Consider the following 25104-nt stretch of genomic DNA (forward strand, 5'->3'; position numbering starts at 1 on the left):
GTGTAAGAGAAGGAAATTTTATAGCTTCTTATTTCTATTTTAAAGAGCCCCTAGAAGCAATAGTAAATGCTCTATATATACACCTCACTTAATGCTTTTAGTTTAGTTTCTAGTTAATAGAAAATAAGCTATTAGGTAAAATAACATTGCTGCAGGCAGTTATATATAGGAACAACTTTTTTAAATGGGCAATTCACAGAAGAAGTTATAAAAAAGATTTTACAACTTTACAGTAGGCTTTGATTATTATGTATTGTTTTAAGGAAAACCCATTGATTTTTGTAAGATGATATAGTGGAAAGATTACTAGACTTGTCAAGAGAACTGAGTTTAGATTGTGTTTGGGCAGGTTGCTTAATGTTTGTATGTTTTAGTCCCTAATCCATTCATCTTTCAAATAGTGGTAATACTTGTATGATTTACTGCATTAAGGTCCTTGTGTTAAAAAAGGGCTTTGTAAATTTTAAAGTGATGATAAAGAACACAATGCTTGGCTTGACCAAATAATGATGAGGTATAAGTAAGGATTTAAGGGATCAAAATTTAGGGGTGTTTTCATAAGATTATAGAAGAGAGTAAGTATTAAAATGTATATTTGTTTAGGATCTTATTTATCTATTAACTTTATACTATTTTGGAAAAGCACAGGAAGGATTGCCAAGATGGACTTTCTGATGATGTTGGTTTTTTCTGATGAATTAGTGGATGGCTCTAAATTAGATTTTAAAAACTAGTCAGAATAGAATATTTAAATTTGATTTATTAGCATTATTAAAGCTTTGAACTTAACGATTTAAAGTAGAAAAAGATTTTGTTGTGACTACTTTAGATATAGTATAACAAGTGGGCTAAAAAGTAGTACATAGCTTGTTTTAATTCCTTCTTTGTGACATTAGTTGAAGGTAGATGCAAGACACAGAAAACTTCCATCTTTTCTAAAATGATTTTGAGACACTGACTATGAGATAGGATCTAGCTAAAAAATATTACTAATAAATTTAGCAGCTGTATCCATCAAAAGTAAAGAGTAGTAACTAATTCAGAGGTAATTGAAATTATCAGAATGGTGACTCCTCTTCCTATACAAAACAGTTTTAATTAGTGCTTTCCATTTTATCCAATGGTATATTGTTTAAATATTCCTCATAGGACAAATTTTAACATGATGATCATTCGTGGATTCTATTTAAAATAGATTTTTTTTTTGAGTTTCTAAAAGGGAATATATATATATATATATATATATATATATATATATATACATACACATATATATATATTGTATTTCTATAACTATAGCATTTTTACTATAACACTATAACAAAGCATTTTACTGAAAGGCCATCTCAAGGAGTACATGTAGATAGTAGCATTGTCATGAGCATATACATTATTATGAATAATGTAGGAAAATATTTCTGACCTAGTTATGTTTTTTGCCCAAGTTTTTATCTTGTCAGGTTGATGCTGAATCCTGTTGAGAAGTAGATGACTTTGCATGATGATGTTTTGTACTTGGAAATATTTACTTTTCCTTTGATATATAATCACTTGATTTTATTTATTGGGGAGGGGAGGAAGGCAGGATTTACATAGCCTATCTAAGGAGGAAACCAAGTTTTGGCTGAATTCCAGTGATGGAGATATGGACTAAGGACAGACAGTTACAGTCATTTCTCTTTGGAAGCATTTATACCTGTCTGGAAAGTTTCTAGGAAGCTGGATCAGCTTTGAGGTTGACTCTGATGATTTAGGTCTTCTTTAGAATGGAAATGGGGATCTAATTTATCTCAGATTGAAGGGAACCTAAAACCTTGTGCTTTTCTTACTTTGCTTATAGTCTCAATTTGGGCCATAATTCACCTTTTAGTGATAGGTGCTCCTGTGGTATTTTGATGCAAAGGTTAGAACTCGAGATTGTTTAGTAATATGTTTACTTGTGTATCGATTTGTTTCTTATCAGGATGTTAAGCAGAATCTTGAGAGGTTTTTTAGAAGCCATATAGGAACTTGTCATAAGTGTGTCACTTTTGTCAGCAGGTCTCCACTAAAGTCCTACTTCGATGCCTCATTGTGGCCTACAGGTGACCCTGGGTTCTTGAAGGTTATGCTAGCAGAGCGCAAGCTCCGGCAGGTCCTACCAAGCTGGAAAGGCTTCAAGTGTGGGCCCTTTGAATGGACTCTATATCTGTCATCCATGGACCAACCTAGCTAAGTTCGAAGAGGCTCATCACCAGAAGGTTGGACACCAGGTGATGAATTTTTTGGCTACAGCAATTCATGAAACAGTCTACTAAGGTATGGAGGGGTTGCAATATGCATAGGCAGAGGGAATTCCACCCACGCAAATAGAATCATGCATCTTTTGAAGTATTGAAGTATGTCATTAGTCACTCTGAGAAAAGACATCTTAATTCTACATTCAAACAATTACACCATCAGTAAAGTCCACTTCATAAATTCATAGGATTATAGATCTAGAGCTTGAAAGAACCTCAAAGGTTATCTATCTAATCCAACACCTTCATTCTTCCAGTTGAAAATTTTGTTTATCAAACATTTGTAATTTCCTTAAAATAGTCTTTTGAATACTTAGTTGTAACCTTGAAGTTTAGATTTTATTTAAGAATAATATAACTTTATGCTCTGAAATATAAACAATTTAAAAAGTTTACAAAGAATTGTACTTGGTTCAAGATAAATACTCTTTTCCACACAGAATCATTTGATAGTGAAAACTGTCTTGAAAAATTAAAGTTTAGGAATATCTGCTCTTAAAATTGTTGCAGATATTGAGCTTAGATGCAGGGAAGATATAATGTTGAAAAGTATCATTGTCAAAGCAGTTAACACCAATATTTAGAATGCCAACTCTTAATACTTCATTACTTCAATGGATCTTATTGATGTGAATATTTTATTTAAGAATGCAGATTACAACCCATCCATGCCTTTTCATCCTATTTAGTTCTTGTCCATGTTATTTATGGGAATAAATTCTACTGAGAGGATCTACCCAGTATAGAGACTTCAGAGGCCTTTCCTCTAGGTCTTTTAACATAGGTACTGGGTACTATTGCAGCCATTTGGACTCTCCATCTTTTATTCTTTGATCTTCCTACATGACCATTCCACCTTCTTTTATCATCATACATTGTGACTTTTTATACTACTTTTTGTGTACAAGTGATCCTGGTTTAAGTGATCCTGGTTTTACTTAATTTGAAGCCATAATAGTGTCATAGGAGAAAAAGAAGTGCTCATTTATTTTTTTATTCATTTATATATTTATTAGTCAAGGAGCATCTTGAGCTCATTGAAAGCACTGTGTATTTCTTCCAAATATAATCTGGTCTATTCTTTTCTTTTTGTTCAGTTCTAGACCCAACTCATTGTCCATTTGCAGTGCCTGTCTGAGAGATGTACTAATGAACTGACTTAAATGTTTTGTTCATCTAACTGCATGTCTGGACAAAAGCACTTTTTCATCCTTTTGGCATTTCTGAATAGATTATTAGGTCTATCTCTTCATCTTACGGTTTTTGTTGAAGACTATCTGTACTGGTATTCTAGAGTTTTGTACAAGTAGTAGTATCTGGAGGATCTACCCCACCATTGAAAATGGTGGAAAATATCCTCTGTGATGGTGGAAAAAAACATCTTTAATGATCATGTATCCCCTTGTTATATGCCTCATTTAATATAATAGTCATAGAACAATTCTTCCGGTTATATATACCAAAGAATCTTGCATGATAACAAAAACTGACATTCTAAGATAATTCAAGATTTGATAAGTATTTTAAGTACATAATCTCATTTGAGCCTGACAGAATCCCTGGAAGCTGCAGCCACATCTATTGTTATTTCCCAGTTTAGTCTGAGAGAAGTTTGTTGAATTGGCCATAGGGACAAAGTTAGTGTCATAGGCAAAATTTAATCCAGTGTTTTTCTAATTCTCAAGTACAGTGCTCTGTCCACTCTACCAAGCTGCCTTTTAAATGGGGAAAAAAGGAAAGAAACTAGCATTTCTTAAGTACTGTGCTAATGCATTACAAATATATATTATTTCATTTTCACAACAATCCTATGAGGTAAGGGCTATATCATCCCCATTTTACAGTTGAGGAAACTGAAGAATACATAGGGTGACTTGCCAGGAGGTTATTACATAGCTATGAAGTATCTGAGATCACATTTGAATTCAGGTTTTCCTGCCTCCTGGCCCAATATTGTATCTACTGTACCAAATAGCTATATAGAAGATAGTTTGATTTTTTAAAAATGTGACTATCATGGGATCTTATGTTTTTCCATACTTTTTCATCATTTGTGTGACTGTGAAGAAATAGTCTGCTGTGGTTTGTGAAAGCATATTTATTCTCTTTTCACATTTACATCAAGGTTACCTTTGATATATGTGTAGAATGTTCTTTTAAATATTTTTTGGAGATTAGAATATATTCCTATGAATCGATAGTTACTGACTTCCTCATTTACCTTTTTGACTAATAATATAGTCATTCTATCCACCCCTGTCATTTGGTATTCTTTTGAGGTCTTAAAAATTGATTCCCTGATGCTTCAAAATTACATTTATACAACAGATTTTATTTGTACTTAGTTTGGTCTTGTGACTTTTATTACTGTATCTAAATGTCATTTCCATTTCCTCAAGTGTTTATTAAATCATTTCCAAATGTGATTCTGCTATATACAGTGAGAACAGACAGTTTCATTTTCTGTTATCTTCCCTCCAATTTTATTTAGGAGTTTTTCAGATAAACTATTTCATGCCATACTTTCTGCAGATTTACTTTTTACTTAATTTCTTTTCCTTGTTTTGTGAGTTGATATTGCTCATAGGCCTCTATGATCCTCTGCTGTAATGAATCTCCACTATTTTATATTCTAAATTACCATTCTCTTGTTTTGCCAAATCTTTCTGCTTGGCAACGAAGTCAGATATTTGTTGGCTACAGACACTCTTGGGTTCTTTTGGTTACCATTGTGGTAACTGTTTTACATTGGTTAAACTTCTGTATGAAAAGGTAACAATTACCTTTGTTCATATCCCATTTAAAAAAAAGTCACTGAATTAGAGCTGTTATAATTGCTCAGTGTATCTTCATTTTTAATTCACATTTTGCTGCTATTTTTAAATTTTGCTTTAGCCAATAATTTGATTTTAATATAGTTCAGTTAGAACAATTCAGTAAATAATAAATCAATAAGCAACCAGTCATTTTCTGTTTGTTAAAGTAACTTCTTTTTTGTATGTGTCATATTACTCAGTGTTTGCCATGTCTTCTGTCTTTCAACTCTTTGAAGGAAGAACGCATTTTATATTGTATAGACATGAGGCTTCTGAGTTCGTCTGATTTTGGTCTCTTTCATTTCATAATCTCAAACCACATCCCTTCTCTTTGGTCAACTTTGCATTCATGTTACCTAAGTTTGAAGATATATTCAAACTTGTTCTCATGGACCTTGTTATATTTTTGTTGCATTTTTCTTTTACTCTGTCTTTTCCACAGTGATTTTTATTTAAGCTGCAATCATTTTTATAATGGTCATTATTACTTATGTTCATCATGTACACTGCAGGGTGAGATGACAGTGTTATATGAATGACATTTATTGCCTTTGGGTACTGCTTTATTACCTTTCCCAGGCAGAATCTGTGAGCTATCCTTCCTTTTTAGTTTCTACTTTCTTATCTCTTATTTCATTTATATTGAGAATATCAATGTTGATATTCTAAACATATTAATATTGATGTTCATCTCTTTCAGTAATATCTAATTTAGTTTTAATTGGCCATTGAACATTCTCGAATATTTCAATTACCTAGCATTAAATGAATCTTTTTAGGTGAATTGAAAGTTACATGAATCTTGTCATTCTCTGCCCTCATTGCTGCCACAGCAGTGTAGAGTGATTAGGGATTGTGCAGGATTGAGAGTTTGTTTATTTTTCTTTGTTTCATGAGTTGCCATGGCCAAATAATTCCTATCATACAGTGACCTAACATACTTGCAAAGAGCATCTTTATATTTGACTAGTCTCTTGATATAATTAATTGCTGGGATTATACTCAGAGCCTATCTAGTTTGATTTGAGTGAGTTAGAGTTTGTACTTTCCTGGCATATTCTTCAAGTATCCAGAGTTACTGTCAAACCATATTGAGACACCCGAGGACTATCAGAGAAATAAATTATCAAGTAACCTTTCAAAATTGTACTTTTTTAACTGTAAGAAATGGGTTTAGTGATGAAAATGCTGTTAAAGTAATAGCAAGGTAAAAGTTATGGGTCATTTTGTGAAAGTTTCCTATCTTGACTATCCTTAGATAATTTGAAGGAACCACATTAATTAGATAAAAGTGACAAATGAAAAATGACTAGTTAGTTACAGGTAACAACACAAGCTTTATGGGTGAAAGTCGGTAAGTTTTGTTGAAGATAGGTAAAAATTTATTAATTATATAAAATCACCATATTCATTCAACAAATATTTTTTTGAAGTGCCTACTATACACTATTTTGATTGGTCACCTAGTTTTTGTCAGTCAAATTGAGTATTGTATGCAAGGAATATAGCATTTTTTTCCCCAAAGTAATGAAACCATTACAAACATACCTAGATTAAAAAATAATGAGGTGGCTAAGGTTGATGTTTGTGTTAAAAGCACTTTTGGACATGAAAAGTTTTGGTGAGTTGGAAATCCATGTTTGAAAAGTGGAAGGTTAAGTTTTTCTGAAACACCAGGCATATTTGATTAAAAAAGTACATGGCAATGTGCTTCTTACAGAAGTAGTAAAAGCCTTTTTTTTAATGATTAAATAAAAAGTACTTTAGGGTTTGCTTAAACACCAGCTTTTATGGAGATAGGTAGAGATAAATGATGAAGCTATGATCATGAAACAAGATACTGTCCTTGCCTTCAAAAAACTTATAGCCCAGTAGAAAATAAGATGAATCTGTAAGAGATTTGTGTGTGTGTATGTGTGTGTGTGTTTCATCCATTTTTGGAAGGCAGTATATAACCTGCATGTGTGTGTGTATTACACCCATGTCACAATATATATGTAAGTATAATGCACATCTGTCTATGATAAGTATACATAAAAATAGTATAAATAGATGTGTAACTCGATCAAAGAAGGGGTATTGGTATTTGTTAGTGAAAAAGCCTGTAAAGAGTCCACTCTGAAGGGAGTTCACATTCATCACAGAACCCAGTCTTCAGGACCCTGGGGCTGTAGAGTTGCTCTACAAGGAACTCATATCCATCATTGATTCTGAGACTCAAGACATCAAAAGTACTGGAGTGGGGCCAGATCTGTGCAGATTGGGTGGTAAACTCGTATGTATGGGAAATCTTCTGAATGGGTCTTGAACCCCCCTCTATCTTGGCATGAAGTCCAAGAGCTGATGTTGGAGGGGTTTTTTCAACTTTTAATTTTTATTATGAAATTTTACTACATATCAGCAAATGAATTTTGCTGCATACATGAAGAAGACTATATATAATAAAACCACCTTGAGTTTTTTTAAAGTATATAACAAATTCAGCAAATTAATACCAAAGCTGGTAGACTTAATATCTTCCCCTAAATTTCAATCTGTTCTCTGTTGAGTCCTTCTGTTTTCTTTTGTGTTCTTTAAATGTTTAATTTGCTGCTCTTTGCTTTCTGTTTTTGGCATTATCCCTCCCTTCCTCAGTTAAAAAAACAAAAGGCCTATCCTTGAAACAAAAGAAAACCTAGTCAAACAAAATAAATACAATACATTGGCAGCATCTGAACATGTCTCATTCTGCACCTCTAGTCCATCACCTCTCTAATGGTGGCAAGCATGTTGCATCATTACTCTTCTATAATTATGGTAGATCATTTCATTGAGCATAATTCCAAATAGTGTTCCAGAATGGCTGAACTAATTCACAATTCCATGAACAACAGTATTTTAGGTTTTTAAAAATTATTTTAAAAGAATTCTGAACTTAAACACCAAATAAGATGCTCATTTCTATATAAAACTTAGAATTTAAAAAAAAGATTATACATGAAGCTGTGTCTGTTACATACCGCTTTTCTCTTTAATCATGTAAAAAAATTCAAAACATTATTTTCAAAGTTCATTTTCTTGGGTATACAGCAAAACATTAACGTGCCTGGATTCTTGAGGTTTTTTGATGTACTGTAATTTCTTTATAAAGATAAAGATAGGATAAAATTTTTTGTTTCAAAGTAAAATTTTTATTTTAAAATTTGATGTTATTTTTATTAGTAATTTAGAGCACTTTTTTCATATGGTTGTTGATAGCTTTCATTTCTGCTTTTGAGAACTGCTTATTCATATATTTTGACTATTTATTTGTGGAAAATGCTATGTGAATTTTTAGCCTAATAACCAGGGACACAAATACTACATTTATTCATTTGCCATTCTGGGGCCTCAGAACTCTTAAGAGGTCGTAGCCCTTAGTAAACCACGGGTAATAGAGAACAGTTGTCAAAAGAGATTGAAATCCCACAGATGCTAAACCTTCAAGATTTAGAGATAGTAGAAGTATGCATTCAAAAGGGATTCGAATCTCTGTCATACATCAGATATCTCAGAATTATGAAGTCTCTGAAATTCTCCATGTCTGCTGAGTGAGCCTCATTCCCTACTGTCTTTGGATGAGGGTAAATGGCTGTTGTAAGGCATGAATTCAACTTCACAAGAGCACTAGAACATCAAGTTATCATTAATCTAGGTACCTGTAGTGAATCTCTGCTCCCTCTGTACTCTTATCTCCATTTTCATGTTTTCTTTCTGTTTTAGAGTAACCAACTAGAGAAAACAAAAGTCAGTGTTCTATACTGATTCTGTGCTCAATCATCACAGGATCTTTCAATCACTTGTATCTTTTCCTCATGTGGATAACCTACATAGGCCTGGTCCTGTTTATTCCTATGATCTTTCCATTTCCTTATATTCAGGGAAATTTAACTCTATATAATTTATTCCTATTCACCATCCTACCAGATGCAGTTTTTCCTCAGGCTTCTGGATTCACTGGATTAAGATAGGTAAATAAATTACAAATATTCTGAGAAGAGGTCCAAAGACTGCCAAAGAATTCCATGATACTAAAAACGATTAAAGACATCTGCTCTAGATCATTCTCACCTCTTAAGAAGTTCTGCATCTGATTAATATTTTTCTTACTTTAGCTCTTGCCCTCATACTTGAAGAACTTTCATATGGAACACTTCAGCCTCCTAGTTCATCAATCTGGTCAACTTCTTTGGGATTGAATATTCAGAGCAACTCTCTATCACCTGTAACTGCTGCTTCCATGATCCAGAACTCTGAAATTTTAATTTCCTCTCCTTAAATTATTTCTTTGCTCAGTCCTCGTAAACGCATGCTTTATTCTCACCATAAATTTGTACCCTCCCAAGTTTAAAACTTCTCTGTGGCCTTACTTTACTACATTTTGATTCTGTGATTATCTGGTTTATATGAATAAAATGCACTGTCATTTACCCATGAATACTTTGCCCTTTTCCCTGTTGCCATACCAAATTTCAACTCTACAGTGCTTATTATCTATCTTTTATATTCCTACTTGTATACTACTGAATGCTGCTGGACAAAGTTAAATAATTTTACTAATTATGTATTTGTTACATTAATTCAACTACCTCTTACTGTTATAAGTAGGATAGAACTTTTTTGTTTCAAAGTAAAATTATTTTTATTTCAAACTTGATGTATTTAGTTTTTTTATTAATAATTTAGAGCATTTTTTTCATGTAATTGTTAACTTTCATTTCTGATTTTGAGAACCACTCATTATCATATTATTTGACTATTTATCTGTAGAGAATGCTATGTGAATTTAGCCTAATAACCAGGGCCCAAACACTATATTTATTCATCTGCCATGCTTTTTTTATTTTTCCATTTCTAGCATATATTTCACTACAGCTGTTTCAAGCCTCCCCTTCTCCACCTGTATACTATTTCTTATCTAATCAGAGGGTCTTAGCTCCTACTTTCTGAGAATATTTTTCATGAGATTTCTCCAAAACATTTTTCATATCCAATTGCTTTTCCATCTTTACATAGCTAGCATCTTAGTTCAGGCCTTCATAACCTCTCGCCTAAATTATTAGAATGACATTTAAAAAAAAAATAATAGTTTTTTATTTTCAAAATACATACCGATAGTATTTCAGCATTCACCCTTGCAAAACTTTGTGTTCCAAATTTTTCCTCCCTCTCTTCCTCTTACCCCCTCCTCTAGGAAGCAAGCAATATATGGTAAACATGTTCAGTTTTTCTATATATTATTTCCACAATTATCATGTTGCACAAGAAAAATCAGATCAAAAAGGAAAAAAAAAAAACAAAAAAGCACAAACACAAGCAAGAAAAAAAAAAAGGTAAAAATGCTGTTATGATCCACATTCCATCCCCACAGTCCTCTTTCTAAATGCAGATGGTTCTCTCCATCACAAGTCTATTGGAATTGGCCTGAATTGCCTCATTGTTGAAAAGAGCCAAGTCCATCAGAGTTGATCATCACATAATCTTGTTGCTGTGTAGTGTTTTCTTGGTTTTACTCATTTCATCAGTTCATGTATGTTTCTCCAGGCCTTTCTGAAATCATACTGCTGATCATTTCTTATAGAAGAATAATATTTCATAACACTTATATATCATAACTTACTCAGCTATTCTCCAGCTATTGGGCATCCACTCAGTTTCCAGTTCCTTGCCACTAGAGAAAGGGCTGCTACAAACAGTATATGTGGGTCCTTTTCCCTTTTTTATGCTTTTTTTTTGGATACAAGCTTAAGAGAGACATTGCTGGATCAAAGAGTATGCACAATTTGATAGCTCTTTGGGCATAGTTCCATATTGCTCTCCGAAATGATTGGATCACACAGACATGGTACTGATACCTAAACCAGGTAGGATGAAAACAGAGAAAGAAAATTATAGACCAGTATCCCTAATGAATATTAATGAAAAAATCTTAAATAAAATATTAAGAAAGAGATTACAGAAAATCATCCTCAGGATAATACATCATGACTAAGTAGGTTTTATACCAGAAATGCATGGCTGGTTCAGTATTAGGAAAACTCTTAGTATAATTGACTGTACCAGAATGGTTGGATCAGTTCACAATTCCATAAACAATGTATTAGGGTCCCAATTTAGAGTAATATTCTAATTGATTTAATTGTCTCAAGGTTCTTTCTACTATTCTTAACCCTTTATTCAGGTGTCAGAGTAATTTTCCTTAAGCACACATATCTTTTACCCCTCAAAAGTCCAAAGAATAGGCTCTTGTTTAGCTTTTAAAAGCTTTGAAAACTTTCACAACCTGACTTCAGCCTATCTTTCTAGCTTCTTTGTATATTATCCTCCATATCATGCACTATGATTGACTAAGCTGGCCCTTGCTTTTTTCTTATGTATGATACTTCATCTCCTTTCTCTATGCTTTTGCACAGGTAGTCCCCCATGTCTTTAATATACATTCTCTTATCTGTCTCATAGAATCTCTCTTTCAAGATGTGGCTCATGTTTATCACTTTCTATTGAAGCTTTTCTTGACCTCCTCTCTCCCTCAGTACTGCTTCCCTTCCTCCCAAACTACTTTGCATTTCTCTCTCTCTCTCTCTCTCTCTCTCTCTCTCTCTCTCTCTCTCTCTTTCTCTCTCTCTCTCTCTCTCTCTCTCTCTCTCTCTGTATATATATATATATATTTTTTTTTTACATTCCATTGAAATGTAATCTTTGAATCTCTTGTATCTCCCTAGCACTTAATAGACAACTTAAAAATACTTAATTGATTTATTCTTCTGTTTCACACCCTAGAACATTATCCCCTCATCATTGTTCCTTTTCATCATAATCTCAGGTGGCATCTGTAATGAAACCTTCCTACCAATACATTTAACCTTGAGTAGTGTGTCAACTACTTTAAGATGAAGGTGTATTTCATAATTGGATTCTGAGTACCTACTGTATTGTCAGTGCTTATTCAGGGTTTGTTGAATTGAAGGTAGTGTTTATGATACATTTTTTAACATGAGTGCTCAGCAGATAATTGCTACTACCATTGCATCAATTTTCTTCTTTTTTCCTGTAATAAAGAAATTAATACTTTTTGTGAAATAATGATTTTAATTTAAAACAGTCAGCAATTATGATTTTTGACAATATCCCTAATTTGGAATAATTCTCATGTGAAAAATAAAAGTTTTTTCCTATTAAAATATAGTCAATTTCATTTAATTACCATAAGACCTAGTTAGAGCGTCATTTCTTATTCCAGTCTTGTGAGATTATGAATAAACAGAAAAGATGCCTGAGTCACAGTTTATGAAAGACTGAATAAATTTCAAGTGGTTTGTTCTATCATTGAATTGAGTGCAATCTGCTCTTTATCTTCTTTTATATAAATGAAACATGGTTGAGTTACCAGGAATTTGAATATAGAGATAGGTGCCACTCTTTCTAGACATACTTTTATAATAGTACAGTGAATATTGTTTTTGCCTGGTATATCAAACAAATTGTCACTGCTGTCATTAGTCAAGGACAGTTTAAATTCAGCTTTCAATTTTCCCTCTCTGTTTGGATACTGGAAAATTTTAATGGCTACTTGCTAACTGATTTTTATGATAAATACCTTCAATTCAACAAACCTTGAATAAGCATTGACAACATTACAAGACAACGTATTAAGTACTCAGAATCCAATTATGAAATACACCTTCATCTTAAAGGAGTTGACATATTACTCAAGGTGAAATGTATTGGTAGGAAGGTTTCATATTAGAGATGCCAAACTAAATAGTTGAGTTTAGTTGATTCATTGGATACTATTTCTGCTATTTCAAGCATTTCAGTACTAATGTTATGATAATAATGTAGATGGTTAGGATTCACCCATTCAATATATCTTTTTTTTTTTTTTTTCCACATACCACCTACAGAGACTTATATTAGCTACTCTCTGGCTTTCCTAGAAGATTGGCATAATTATGTGTTTAGTGGAAATTGGCTTGTTTGTACTAAACATTTAAACAAGTAACTTTAATAACAGTATTGGCAGAGGAGAATACAAATACAAAGTTCAAAATAGTTAGTGATGATTTCATGATACAGTGAAAAAAGTTTTAGATTTGCAGTTAGGGAACCTGGACTACAGTCCTGATTTTTCTCTTTATTGGCTATGGGATCTTGAGAAGGTAATAATAACTCCTGTTACTAATTTTCCTGGTCTGTGAAATGACATTAGATTAAATCTTTGATATGTTTATATACATTTTAATAGTGTGGACATTTTTTTTCCAGACTTAGGAATTGTTAGATATTAGTTGCCTAGAGTTTAGTTTTGTTTTTTTTCTCTCAAGATGGAAATATATAGTTGATTTTTTAAAAGTTAATATTGAAATGTGGAAATATAGTAAAAACATAAATAAGCTGCTATATCAGACTATTTCCAATGAAATTCATTTGTTTATTATTAACCCATATTCTCTGTGTCAGAGAATATAAGTTGGTTTAACAGTTTTGGGTGCCATGGAAAACATTGGGAGAAAATATGAAATAGAATGGATAAAGAAACAAACATGTTGGTGTTGGTGTTGAATAAATGATGCTACAGGTAGCCCAGAAGATGGTTAACCCATAACATTTTACCAAAAGACAAAAGTTTGGTAATATTGTAAACTTTTGCCATTCCCTACTAGAGAGATGTTAAAAGGTAGGATTAGTTGGACCTTTGTATCCTCAATGCGTAGTACAGTGTTTAAACATATAATAGGTACTTAATAAATATTAATTGACTGACTTACCAAGTAGAATCCTATTCTGTAAATTGTTCTGATCTTTTGGTATTATGTAAAGAATGCTTTATGTTTTAATTTCACCAAGGAATGGCATGAATTTGAATAAGTGAAAAGGTTTAAAGATTTCCTAAAAGCTTTGTGCTAATCCTTGCAGGGGATAATACACATACAAGACATTTGGCAAATAATCTAAATTGTCTTCCAGTGGTTTAAATTTTGGTAGAAGACTAGTATTATATCCTTCATGAAAATGTCCACAGAAACAAACTATGCCACCTTTTAAGACAAAGGTCTTTGAGGAAAAACATTCTTCCTAATTAAGAACCATTGGCATATCATCTGCCCTTAGTTTATAAAGCCACTTCTGTTAGTAGTATATACTTAAGGTTAGCATATAGTGTATATAATGACAACTTGTAAAATTTTGTTCAATGTAATTTTAAAATTAAATACCAAAACATAGTGTTTAGTTACACCTGTTTGATATTCTTTAGATGATCAATAAGTAACTGAATTTTTAAAACTAAGCTGAATTACTCTTTGATGCATTTGTTTCTGGCTGCATACTTAAAAACACAAATAATGAAGATAATAAAATCATTTCAACTCAGTTTATATTTTATGACATATAAATGTGTTTTTGTTTTTTGGGGGGGGAAGTGTGGGCATAGATATTCAAGAGGGCATCAGCATTTTAAATCCATGAAAAAACTACTTATTTTAAAATTTCTCTTCATTCTTTTTTGCACATATATCACCCTCAACCCGCTTGCAAAGTGAAAATTTTTATTTCATTCTTAAAGGACTTTTTTTTTTTTTGCTTAATTTATCATTACATTTTAATTTAAATAATAAATCCAATAGCCTTAATTTTTGAAACATAATCATCTTAAAACAAGTAATTTAGACTAAAATATACTGCCTTGTTTTGAACTTTATTACTTCTGTCTTGTTTATAAATCATACTTTCAAATTTTATAAGAAATAAAATGTTGAATGTCATTTTCTAGCATGTTTATGAATTATTTGGGACTAATCTTGCATGTGGATGAAATTTTAAAATTGCGCATCTTTTGTGTGATTTTTTTTTCCTCCCTGTACTAACCCATTTGATGAACATACTCTGAAGGAATTGGTAAATTGTCAACTGCCGATGGTAAAGCCTTCGCTGATCCTGAGGTGCTCCGAAGACTGACTTCTTCTGTCAGCTGTGCATTGGATGAAGCTGCTGCTGCTTTGACGCGAATGAGAGCAGAGAACAGCCATAATGCAGGACAAGTGGACAAGTACGTATTTGATAACTTCAGAACAGCTATGTTTTTCTGGTGGACAATTTTTAGGAATAGTAGTTTCCATTAAATATTTTATCTATTTTGGAAAGGGGAACCAATAAACTTTAGCTTGAGATCTTGCTATAATTTTGTTAACTTATTGAGTGCTTATTGTATTTTAGGCATAGTGGTAGAAACAAATGCGAATTAGGGTAACATCCTTGCTTTTAAAGGAAATTGCCTTTTTAGAAGTTGCAGTTTTATTTGATTCAGCGCTTAGATTCTAAGTAGATTCTAAGTGGATCTGATGGTTTGGCTAGTGAATGAAATGTATTGTTTGAGTAGAAAGAAAAATACTAATATATGTTAAAGTATTTTACCTGTGTTTCTACTTTAAAATAAACATATTTTTAAGAATCTGGGCTTTTTATTTTTTGTTTTGAAAGCCAAATCTTTTTAAAACTTTGGTCCATTTATGTATAATAGCTTATAATAATTCAGAAGCAGAGGTTTAGAAATTTTTTTTAAATTGGTTTTTTGATGTTGTCCTTCCCACATTTGCACATTTCTGTATCCTTTGACTGTTTTTTAAGTCGCAGTTTGGCAGAAGCTTGCTCAGATGGGGATGTGAATGCTGTCCGCAAATTGCTAGATGAAGGAAGAAGTGTAAATGAGCATACTGAAGAAGGAGAAAGTTTGCTCTGTTTGGCCTGTTCAGCAGGGTACTATGAATTGGCACAAGTAAGTAAAAATGTTCATATTAGGAGGGTTTGGGCATTGTTTTTATGTCCTACTTTCTTTTATTTTTAAGAAGAAATATATTTAGATTATGTAGCTTGGTTTTATTAGTACTAGTAAAATAATTCAGTTACTTTTATATATAGCTAGTTAATTCATATTTCTCTCAACCAAATATAGGCCCCCAGTACATGTGAGTAAACAAGAGAGATGAGAGGCATGTATATAGAATTGGGGGGGGGGGGGTAGTTTTTAAAATATTAGAGGATGAGTAATTTATGTATGTTTAGAATTAATTTGTTTGTTTTCTCCTATCAGTATAGAAACTAGACATTAAAGAAGTCTACTCAATCACATAGTAGCTGTCATACATACAGATTTGTACTCTTTGAGTACTTTGATGGGAAAAACAGAATTTGGAAGTTGAAGACAAATTTTTTCCTTTTATGGTCAAAAAGTACAATATTAGTGAATCTAATTTGACAGCTTTGAATTGCAGACATTGATAGAGTATTTAGCACTTACTATGTACCAGGCAGAAGTTTAAACAGTAAGGCAACAGAATTTGAAGTGTGTGTGAACAGTCTCTCAAAAAAAGTTGGTCTGAACCAGGATGTGATCAGTCCAAGAGTATAGGCCTCAGGGTGGAGGTTTCTCCAGGATAGGAAGGCAGGGGATGTAGAGATGTTCAATTTTTTTATTTTTATATATATGTGTGTGTGTGTGTGTGTGTGTGTGTGTATGCATATAAATAAATATACATATGTGTGTGTGTGTGTGTGTGTGTGTATATATATATATATATATAATTCTGTTTCTTGGATTTGCTTATCAAAGAAAAAAAATTACCTCAGTTTTTGTGAATTTAGCAAAAATGTTATGAACTCTAATAGTTATAAGCTTATATGACTATTTTTTTTAAGGTGTTGCTTGCTATGCATGCAAATGTTGAAGATCGAGGGAATAAAGGAGACATAACTCCACTAATGGCAGCTGCCAGTGGAGGCTATGTAGACATTGTAAAGCTGTTACTTGTTCATTGTGCAGATGTCAATGCCCAGTCTTCAACAGGTATGTATTGTCAAAGCATATATAGTATGATTGATAAAAGGCAACTTTAGTTTATATCTATATTTATCACAACTCTTTTTGTAGTGTTCCAGATTTTGTTTATCAAAAATTTTAATAATTCTGAAATCACTTCAAGGATATTCTTGTTTTTATAGAATTAAGAAAATTTCTTTGAATTTTTACAGTAGTAGTGATCCATAATGCCACCTAGTACCCCTTGTCATTTAACTGTACCTGTTCCCACAGTGGCTATTTGAAATTAAGGTTTGAGTATAAAAATAGAATTTAACCTAATAAACATATTCTCTTGAAATCAACTGATAAAGCAAATGAGCATTTATTTAGTCCTTTTAATGTGTCCAGTGCTATGTTATAGGCTGTTGAGGATAACAGAATTTTAAGAAATGATTCTTAAAATTGAGTTATTGTCTAGTAGTTTAAGAGATTAAATCAATTTTTGTAAAATCATCAGAAAAAAGTTACATAGAAATTAAGTTCTAAAATTATGATATATAAATCAAATACTGAATGGTATCGTATAGATGACAAACAGCTAAAAAATGGTTACTCCTAAGAAAATAGCCTTGGTTAAAGCCATTCATGTCTTTCTATCTATTTTTTTGTTGCTTCTCCTTAATACAAAGAAAGTTGAGGGTGTTCCTTCTAGAAATTTAAGGAAGTAGAATCTTTATCTCAGCTATAGTTATAACTAATATAGTTTAATTTCAATTTTTCATTTTTTCCCCCTGATTTGTTAGGAAACACAGCACTAACTTATGCTTGTGCTGGGGGATTTGTGGACATTGTGAAAGTGCTACTGAAAGCAGGAGCTAATATAGAGGATCACAATGAAAATGGACATACCCCCTTAATGGAAGCAGCCAGTGCTGGTCATGTGGAGGTTGCCAGAGTTCTCCTGGAGTATGGGGCAGGCATCAACACTCACTCAAATGAATTCAAAGAGAGTGCACTTACACTTGCATGTTATAAAGGTAGGTGCCTACTATATATTATGTCAGGGTTAGTAATGGCAGTATTTTTAATGACAAAAATTAGAATATTCCTGCTGGACACAATACATGATGCTGCTTATAATTTTTAAGTTATGTGGTGGCTATAATTGGGATTAAATTTTGTTATTCTTTTCAACCTGCTTCTAAAATTCTTTCATATTCAAGGAGTTCCACTACACTGGTTTCATATAAAAGTTAAAAATTTCTCTTAACTATAATTCTTTGTTATATCCTAGAATGCTTTTACTTAGATTTTTTTTTTTATTTTAATTTTATCTTGATAGGCTGGGAGATCCATGATATGAATAATCAGAGTTAAAAGATTGACATTATTTTAAATAGAATTCTGGATGGTTATTTATTTTTACCTTTTTAGTTTATGGATCAGTTTGAGCTCTAACTCCTGAAACAAATACACATAGTCAAGCAAACAAGTGTCCTTATTTGGCCCTGTTTGAAAACTCTGTCTCATTATATATCCTGTGTACACTTTTCTCTCAGGAGAGTAGAGGAGAGGTACACTTCACAAGTCCTCTGGAATCATGGTGGTTTGGTGGTCTTTGCATTACTCAGAATTTTTTTTAAGTCTTTCAAAGTTGTTTGTTTTTACAGTGTTATTTATTGTCTAAACTGTACTTGTTTGGCTTATTTTCCTCTATCACCTCATCCAAATCTTCCCAACTTTTACTGAAAAATAGTCCTTTAATCATTTCTTCTGACATGTTAGTATTTCATTACATTTGTATCCTATAATTTGTTCTGCTACTCCTCAATTTGTAAGGATTCCTTTAGATTCTAGTTCTTTGATACTACAAAAAGAGTTGCTATAAAAATTTCTGTACAAATAGGATCTTTTCTTCTTGATTTCTTTGGGACATGGGCCTTACATAGTAACGTTATTGTTGGATCAAAGTTACAGGTTGGTGACTCTTTGAGTGTAGTTCCAAATTATAATTCAAAATAGTCTGACCAATTTGCCCAGTGTCTTGAAATGCCTTTTTCTCTGCCAAATATTTTCATTTTTTCATCAGTATGAGATGAAATCACAGAGTTGCTTTAATTTACATTTCTCTGATTGTAATTTGAAGCCTTTTTCCTCCCAATTTGGCCTTTTCTGCTTTTTATTTTTCAAGCGTTAATTTCTTTTAAAAAATTAGTAATAGCTTTTTATTTTTCAAAATACATGCAAACATAGTTTTAGCCCTTTTAAAAAGAGCTGCTCCAAACATTTTGTAGCACATGTTAGGTCCCTTTCCCTTTTTGATGATCTCTTTGGGACACAGACCCAGTAGGTTAGAGGACATACACTTCTGAGATAAATGTATGCACAGTTTTATAGCCTTTGGGGCATAATTCCAAATTGCTCTCTAAAATTGTTGAATAATTTCACAACTCCACCAATATATTAGTGTCCCAATTTTCCGACATCCCCTCCAGCATTTATCATTATCTTTTCCTGTCAGCTTATCCAATCTGAGAGGTGTATAATAGTCCTTTAGAATTGTCTTAATTTATGTCTTAATTTACATTTTTCAGATCAATAGTGATTAGAGCATTTTTTTCATTACTGGAAATGGCTTTAATTTCTTCATCTGAAAATTGTTCAATTTTCTTTTGGTCATTTATCAATTGGGGGATGGTTTGTATTTTTATAAATTTGAGTCAATTCTCTATAAATTTTAGAAATGAGGTTTTTATCAGAAACCTTGAATGTAAAAACTTTTCCTCAGTTTTCTGCTTCCCTTCTAATCTTGGCTGCATTGGTTTTATTTGTACAAAACCTTTTTAATTTAATGTCATCAAAATTTTCCATTTTGCATTTCGTACTTTACTCTACTTATTAACTGAAGCCATAAATTCCTTCCTTCTCTACAGATCTGTTCTCCTAATTTGCTCATAGGATCACCCTTTTTTTTAAGTAACTTTTTATTGACAGAACCCATGCCAGGATAATTTTTTACAACATTATCCCTTGCACTCACTAATGTTTCGATTTTTCCCCTCCCTCCAGATGGCAAGCAGTTCTATACATGTTAAATAGGTTACAGTATATATCCTAGATACAATATATGTGTGCAGAACCAAACAGTTCTCTTGTTGCACAGGGAGAATTGGATTCAGAAAGTATAAATATCCCAGGAAGAAAAGCAAAAATGCAAGCAGTTTACATTCATTTCCCAGTGTTCTTTCTTTGGGTGTAGTTGCTTCTGTCCGTCATTGATCAATTGAAACTGAGTTAGATCTCTTTGTCGAGGAAATCCACTTCCATCAGAATACATCTTCATACAGTATCGTTGTTGAGGTATATAGGATTACCCTTTATGTCTAAATCGTGAACCCATTTTGACCTTATCTTGGTACAAATGTTAGATCTTGATCAGTACCTAGTTTTTGCAATACAATTTTCCAATTTTCTCAGCAATTTTTGTCAAATAATGAGTTCTTATCCCAGAAACTGGAGTCTTTGAACTCTCAAACACTAGATTGCTATAGTCATTGACTATTGGTTCTTCTGAACCTAAGCTATTACATTCTTCCACTATTTTATTTCTTAGCCACTACCTAATGGTTTTGATGCCCACTGCTTTATAATATAGTTTTATGTCTGGGACAGATAGGCAACCTTCATTTTTTTTTTTTAAATTAATTCTCTTGAAATTCTTGTCCTGTTCTTAAAGCATTTTTTCATATCGCTATTAATAGCTTAGACTTCTTTCTTTGAAAAACTCATCTTAGCCTTTGATAATTTATCAATTAGACATCATAATTCTTATGCTTATAAATTTGAATCAGATTCTTATATATCAGGGGCAGCTAGGTGGCACAGTGGACAGAACACCACTATCAGGTGCTGAAGTCAGGAGGACATGAGTTCAAATCTGGTCTCAGATACTTAATATTTCTAGCTGTGTGACCCTGAGCAAGTCACTTAACCCCAATTGCTTCAGGAAATAAAAGATTCTTATATATCTTTGAATGATCTTAGTTTTCACATTTATGTATTTCTGACATGATGAATGAGTGAATCAAAGAAAGTATCAAAATAGGAAGTGTTATTCCTTGAATTGTGGGCAAAACTTTGTAGAGAAATCCACTTATCAGGGCAGGTCAGTTTTTATAAATCTAGTCAGTGGTGTTTTGATTTTTGACTGTAAAAGGAACATTTTATAAGCTTTCATAGTCATGAAAGAAAATTATGAAGCATCTTTAATACATAAGTTTTTGACAGTTATTTCTTTCAAAGCATTGTTTTTAAAATATTGTGTTTTGGTTTTTTTTGAAGGCCATTTAGATATGGTTCGTTTTCTGCTTGAAGCTGGTGCAGATCAAGAACACAAAACTGATGAGATGCACACAGCTCTAATGGAGGCCTGCATGGTAATGGTTTTTGAGTTGAATTCATTTTTTGAGGGGAGAAGAGAAAAATACACTAATATTTTTAATCTTCAGGATTTAGGAAACAAACTTTAGGTTTGAAAATGTGTTACTTTAATTCTCAGCAAAGTTTAGTCAACTCAGTATCAATAAAAGGTTGGCAATTTATAGGTGAAGTTGTTAACTCTAGTCTGCTCACTTATTTTTTTCATTAAGAATGGTTTTTACATTTAAAATACAGTGACACTTTCTTTTAAAATGTAAAAACCATTGTAAAAACATTCTCAGCTTGGTGGGTACAAAAGCAGGAACACAACTAACCCTAATTCGTTATATTTAAGTTCATAATATAGCATATTGTGTATTAGGGCAGAAATTAATAGATTAACTTTTCTAACTAATGGATAATGGAGAATTGACTATAATTTAAGTACTTGATAAAATTCAGTTTTATATTTTTATAACATTAGAATCATATAAACTTCTTTTAAAAATACCTTAAGACTTTAGGCTCGGTTTCCAAGGTCCTGGATTCCTGCTGGAATTACAGTTCTTAATAAATGTGGTTGGAAAATGATTTTGCTTTCGAAATGACCACTTAATTAGTTTCTTCTTAATTTTATTATTATCATTTATCAATTGGGGGGTGGCCTTTATTCTTATAAATTTGAGTCAGTATTTATTTATCATAGGGAGATCAATTTATCATAGGAGATCAGGAACCTTGTTTGCTGATATGGGGAAAAGGGGAGATAATGCATTTTTTAAATCTTTATTTTTCTTTATAGTCATAAATTTAATTGACTAGAAAGGATTTATATGAAATCTTAGTTAAAATCTATTATCTTAATTGAGTCTTGTGCTATTTTCTTGGACTGAGTCTTTAAAGTAAGTTGACTTCATTTTGACCAATATTGAATTTGATTTACATATATTTATTTAAAATTTGTGCTATACACTAAGAAAAAAGTTACAGAATTTAATTATATGGAAACTTGGTTCCTATGCTTCGTGGATTTTATAGTTTAGAGAGTGATAAAACATATGCAGAAGTATATAATAGGATACACAGTTGTATAAAGCGTGGCATCTACAATAATCATAAGTATATTTGAACAGGAATTTAAAAAATGTTATCATAAAATAAGAAGGGAAGAATTAGAATTTAAAAGAAAGGAAATTATAAGAAGGTGGAAAATGGACTATCAATGTTAAAACAATTCATCATTACTTGCTGTTATCTAAGCAGATTTACTTAAAGTGTAATTGATTATAAGTGATTAATACTTTTATATGTATTTGAAAAAGAGTTAATAACTCCACAAGTAAGATTTGTCCCATAATAGCAGGTTATTTCATCAAGGGAAATATATAGGACTGTTTTGATCCACAAGAGGATTTCTCTTAGTGAAATAATCCGGAGTGGCAATAGCTACATAGAAATCAGCTGTGATTGTGTTTCTTTGTTTGTTTTTAGGGTGGGGGAGGAGTGAAGGGAGGGCAGGAGTAGCAGAGGCAAATTTTTATTTTTAAAATTTTATTATATAATAGCTATCTGTGAAATGAGAGTGATCTTACTAAATTTCTAGGTTTATGATTTGGCAGGATTAAAATTTTTACGTGCAACATGATTTCTAAATTATCTTGAGGTATCCTTGGCTACTATATCTTATATATTACTGTGTTATTCTCTTTGTTTTTAGAAGAATACTCAAGTTGATATTGTTTACATTTTATGATATATCTGTCTGCTTCATAAATCCAAATTTTTTAAAGAGATTATGGGTAAGGGCAGGTAGGTGGCCTAGTACATAGAGCATCAATCCTGGAATCATGAGGACCCGAGTTCAAATTTGACTTCATATACTTGACACTTACTAGCTGGGCAACCAGTCACAGAAACAAAACGAGATTGTGGGATTAATTGAGATATATCACATTTTGATCTTGATATATTACTGATAGCATGCCTCTAACATTCTCTTTTCTTCTCCCTTCTCTCTTTCTATCAATTTCTTTTCTTTCCTTACTGTTAATATACAACTACAAAATGTTTTCCCTTACTTCTGAAAATCCTACAGGATGGACATGTAGAGGTAGCACGTCTGCTTTTGGATAGTGGTGCTCAAGTGAATATGCCTGCAGATTCATTTGAATCTCCACTAACATTAGCAGCTTGTGGTGGACATGTTGAATTGGCAGCTTTACTGATAGAAAGGGGAGCAAATCTCGAGGAAGTTAATGATGAGGGTTATACTCCCCTGATGGAAGCTGCTCGAGAAGGACATGAAGAGATGGTGGCACTCCTGTTAGCACAAGGTAGGATAATTTACCTCTGTTCCACTCTTCAAGGTGAGGAACATTAAGAGTGTTAAACTGGACCATTTCTTAGTTAACTTCCAGCTTTAAGAATATAGGTATTTATTGTTAAAATTTATCATGTAATTTTGTGTTACATCAACGCAAAGTTTTTGCAACATATTAAAACAAAATATTTGCCTTGGTAATAAACTAAATGAATATAACAAGTAAAGAAAGCAGAAGTGAATATCTGGATTTTTTGTAAACATACATTTTAGGTAATTTTGGTAACTAATTTGATTTATCTTTATGGGTACCCTAGGAGCAAATATAAATGCACAAACAGAAGAAACACAAGAGACTGCTCTTACTCTAGCTTGCTGTGGAGGATTTTCTGAAGTAGCTGATTTCCTAATTAAGGCTGGGGCTGATATAGAACTTGGGTGCTCAACACCTTTAATGGAGGCTGCTCAAGAAGGACATCTTGAATTAGTTAAATATTTGCTGGCAGCAGGTATGTGAATCACTTTAAAATGCAAAAAAGGACATTAGATTGCACAGCAAATTTTAAAAATTAATTAGTATTCCATCAACAGAGATCATAATCCCTTTGTAAGAAAGTAGATGATCTTTGAGAGTTGTTGAGATAAAATAATTTATAGTAAACTTACCTAGTGTAATTCTTTGAAAATGAACCTATTTCCCCTTACCAGTCCCATGAATTAAGCTTTTCTAGCTTGGTTTTTATTTACCTCCTAGAGCTTGTTTCCCATAGGTAGAACTTTTGAGAACAAGGGTTATCCCATGCCAAATGAACTATCACAATAGAAGAACTTGAATATGGAACATTTTAAAAGAATTGTAAGACTTCTTATGAAGTTTTTTTTTTTTTTTATCATAAAGTATTATATGAACACTGAGCTATATGACTTATACTCAAAAAGTATTTCTTGTTGAATATATTCTTTCTATTCTGTGGTTATTGATCTCCAATTCAGGAATAATAGCTACTGCCATTACCAAGTCCATTCTACAGATAAGTATGATCTTAGGATTCTCTTAATTCTGTTTCTTCTCTAGCTATGTGTAAGACTTATAGCATAGGAACAGCTTATGAATGTGCATTTTCCTCCCTCTTTAGCTGGAGATGCATAAAAATCAAATGTAATTTATGGACTATTTTTCAGTAATAACCATTTATTTCCCTCACTTTTCAAATTGATGATATGAAGTAGCATAGACATGTTTTTTAACACATGCATATTATATTTTGGTTTTTATAGTAGCAAGGTAATATTAGGGAGAAATTATCTACATGTACTTTAATTGAACCATCAGAAATGATATAGGTAAATCTGAATAACTCAAAGTGTCTTCTGTAAATTCTAGCAAGTTGTGCCCATAAAACTTTTATAAATCAAGAAAATAAAAATTATTATTAATCTAATAAGCTTTTTATA

At 32.1% G+C, this 25104-nt stretch overlaps 1 protein-coding gene across 10 annotated transcripts in view; it reads left to right on the plus strand.

Annotated features, from left to right (window-relative positions):
* LOC100933962 (ankyrin repeat and KH domain-containing protein 1) overlaps nt 1–25104 on the plus strand; it is a 134404-nt gene that overhangs the window by 33512 nt on the left and 75788 nt on the right. For all 10 annotated transcript variants that reach the window (XM_031953392.1, XM_031953393.1, XM_031953391.1 and 7 more), the window contains exons 3-9: nt 15005–15161; nt 15740–15887; nt 16808–16955; nt 17714–17947; nt 21252–21346; nt 23425–23662; nt 23967–24158. In XM_031953392.1, the coding sequence (XP_031809252.1) occupies nt 15005–15161; nt 15740–15887; nt 16808–16955; nt 17714–17947; nt 21252–21346; nt 23425–23662; nt 23967–24158 (1212 nt within the window). The remainder of the gene's footprint in view (nt 1–15004; nt 15162–15739; nt 15888–16807; nt 16956–17713; nt 17948–21251; nt 21347–23424; nt 23663–23966; nt 24159–25104) is intronic.

The sequence above is a fragment of the Sarcophilus harrisii genome, chromosome 2, assembly GCF_902635505.1.
Source record: "Sarcophilus harrisii chromosome 2, mSarHar1.11, whole genome shotgun sequence".
NCBI lineage: Eukaryota > Metazoa > Chordata > Mammalia > Dasyuromorphia > Dasyuridae > Sarcophilus > Sarcophilus harrisii.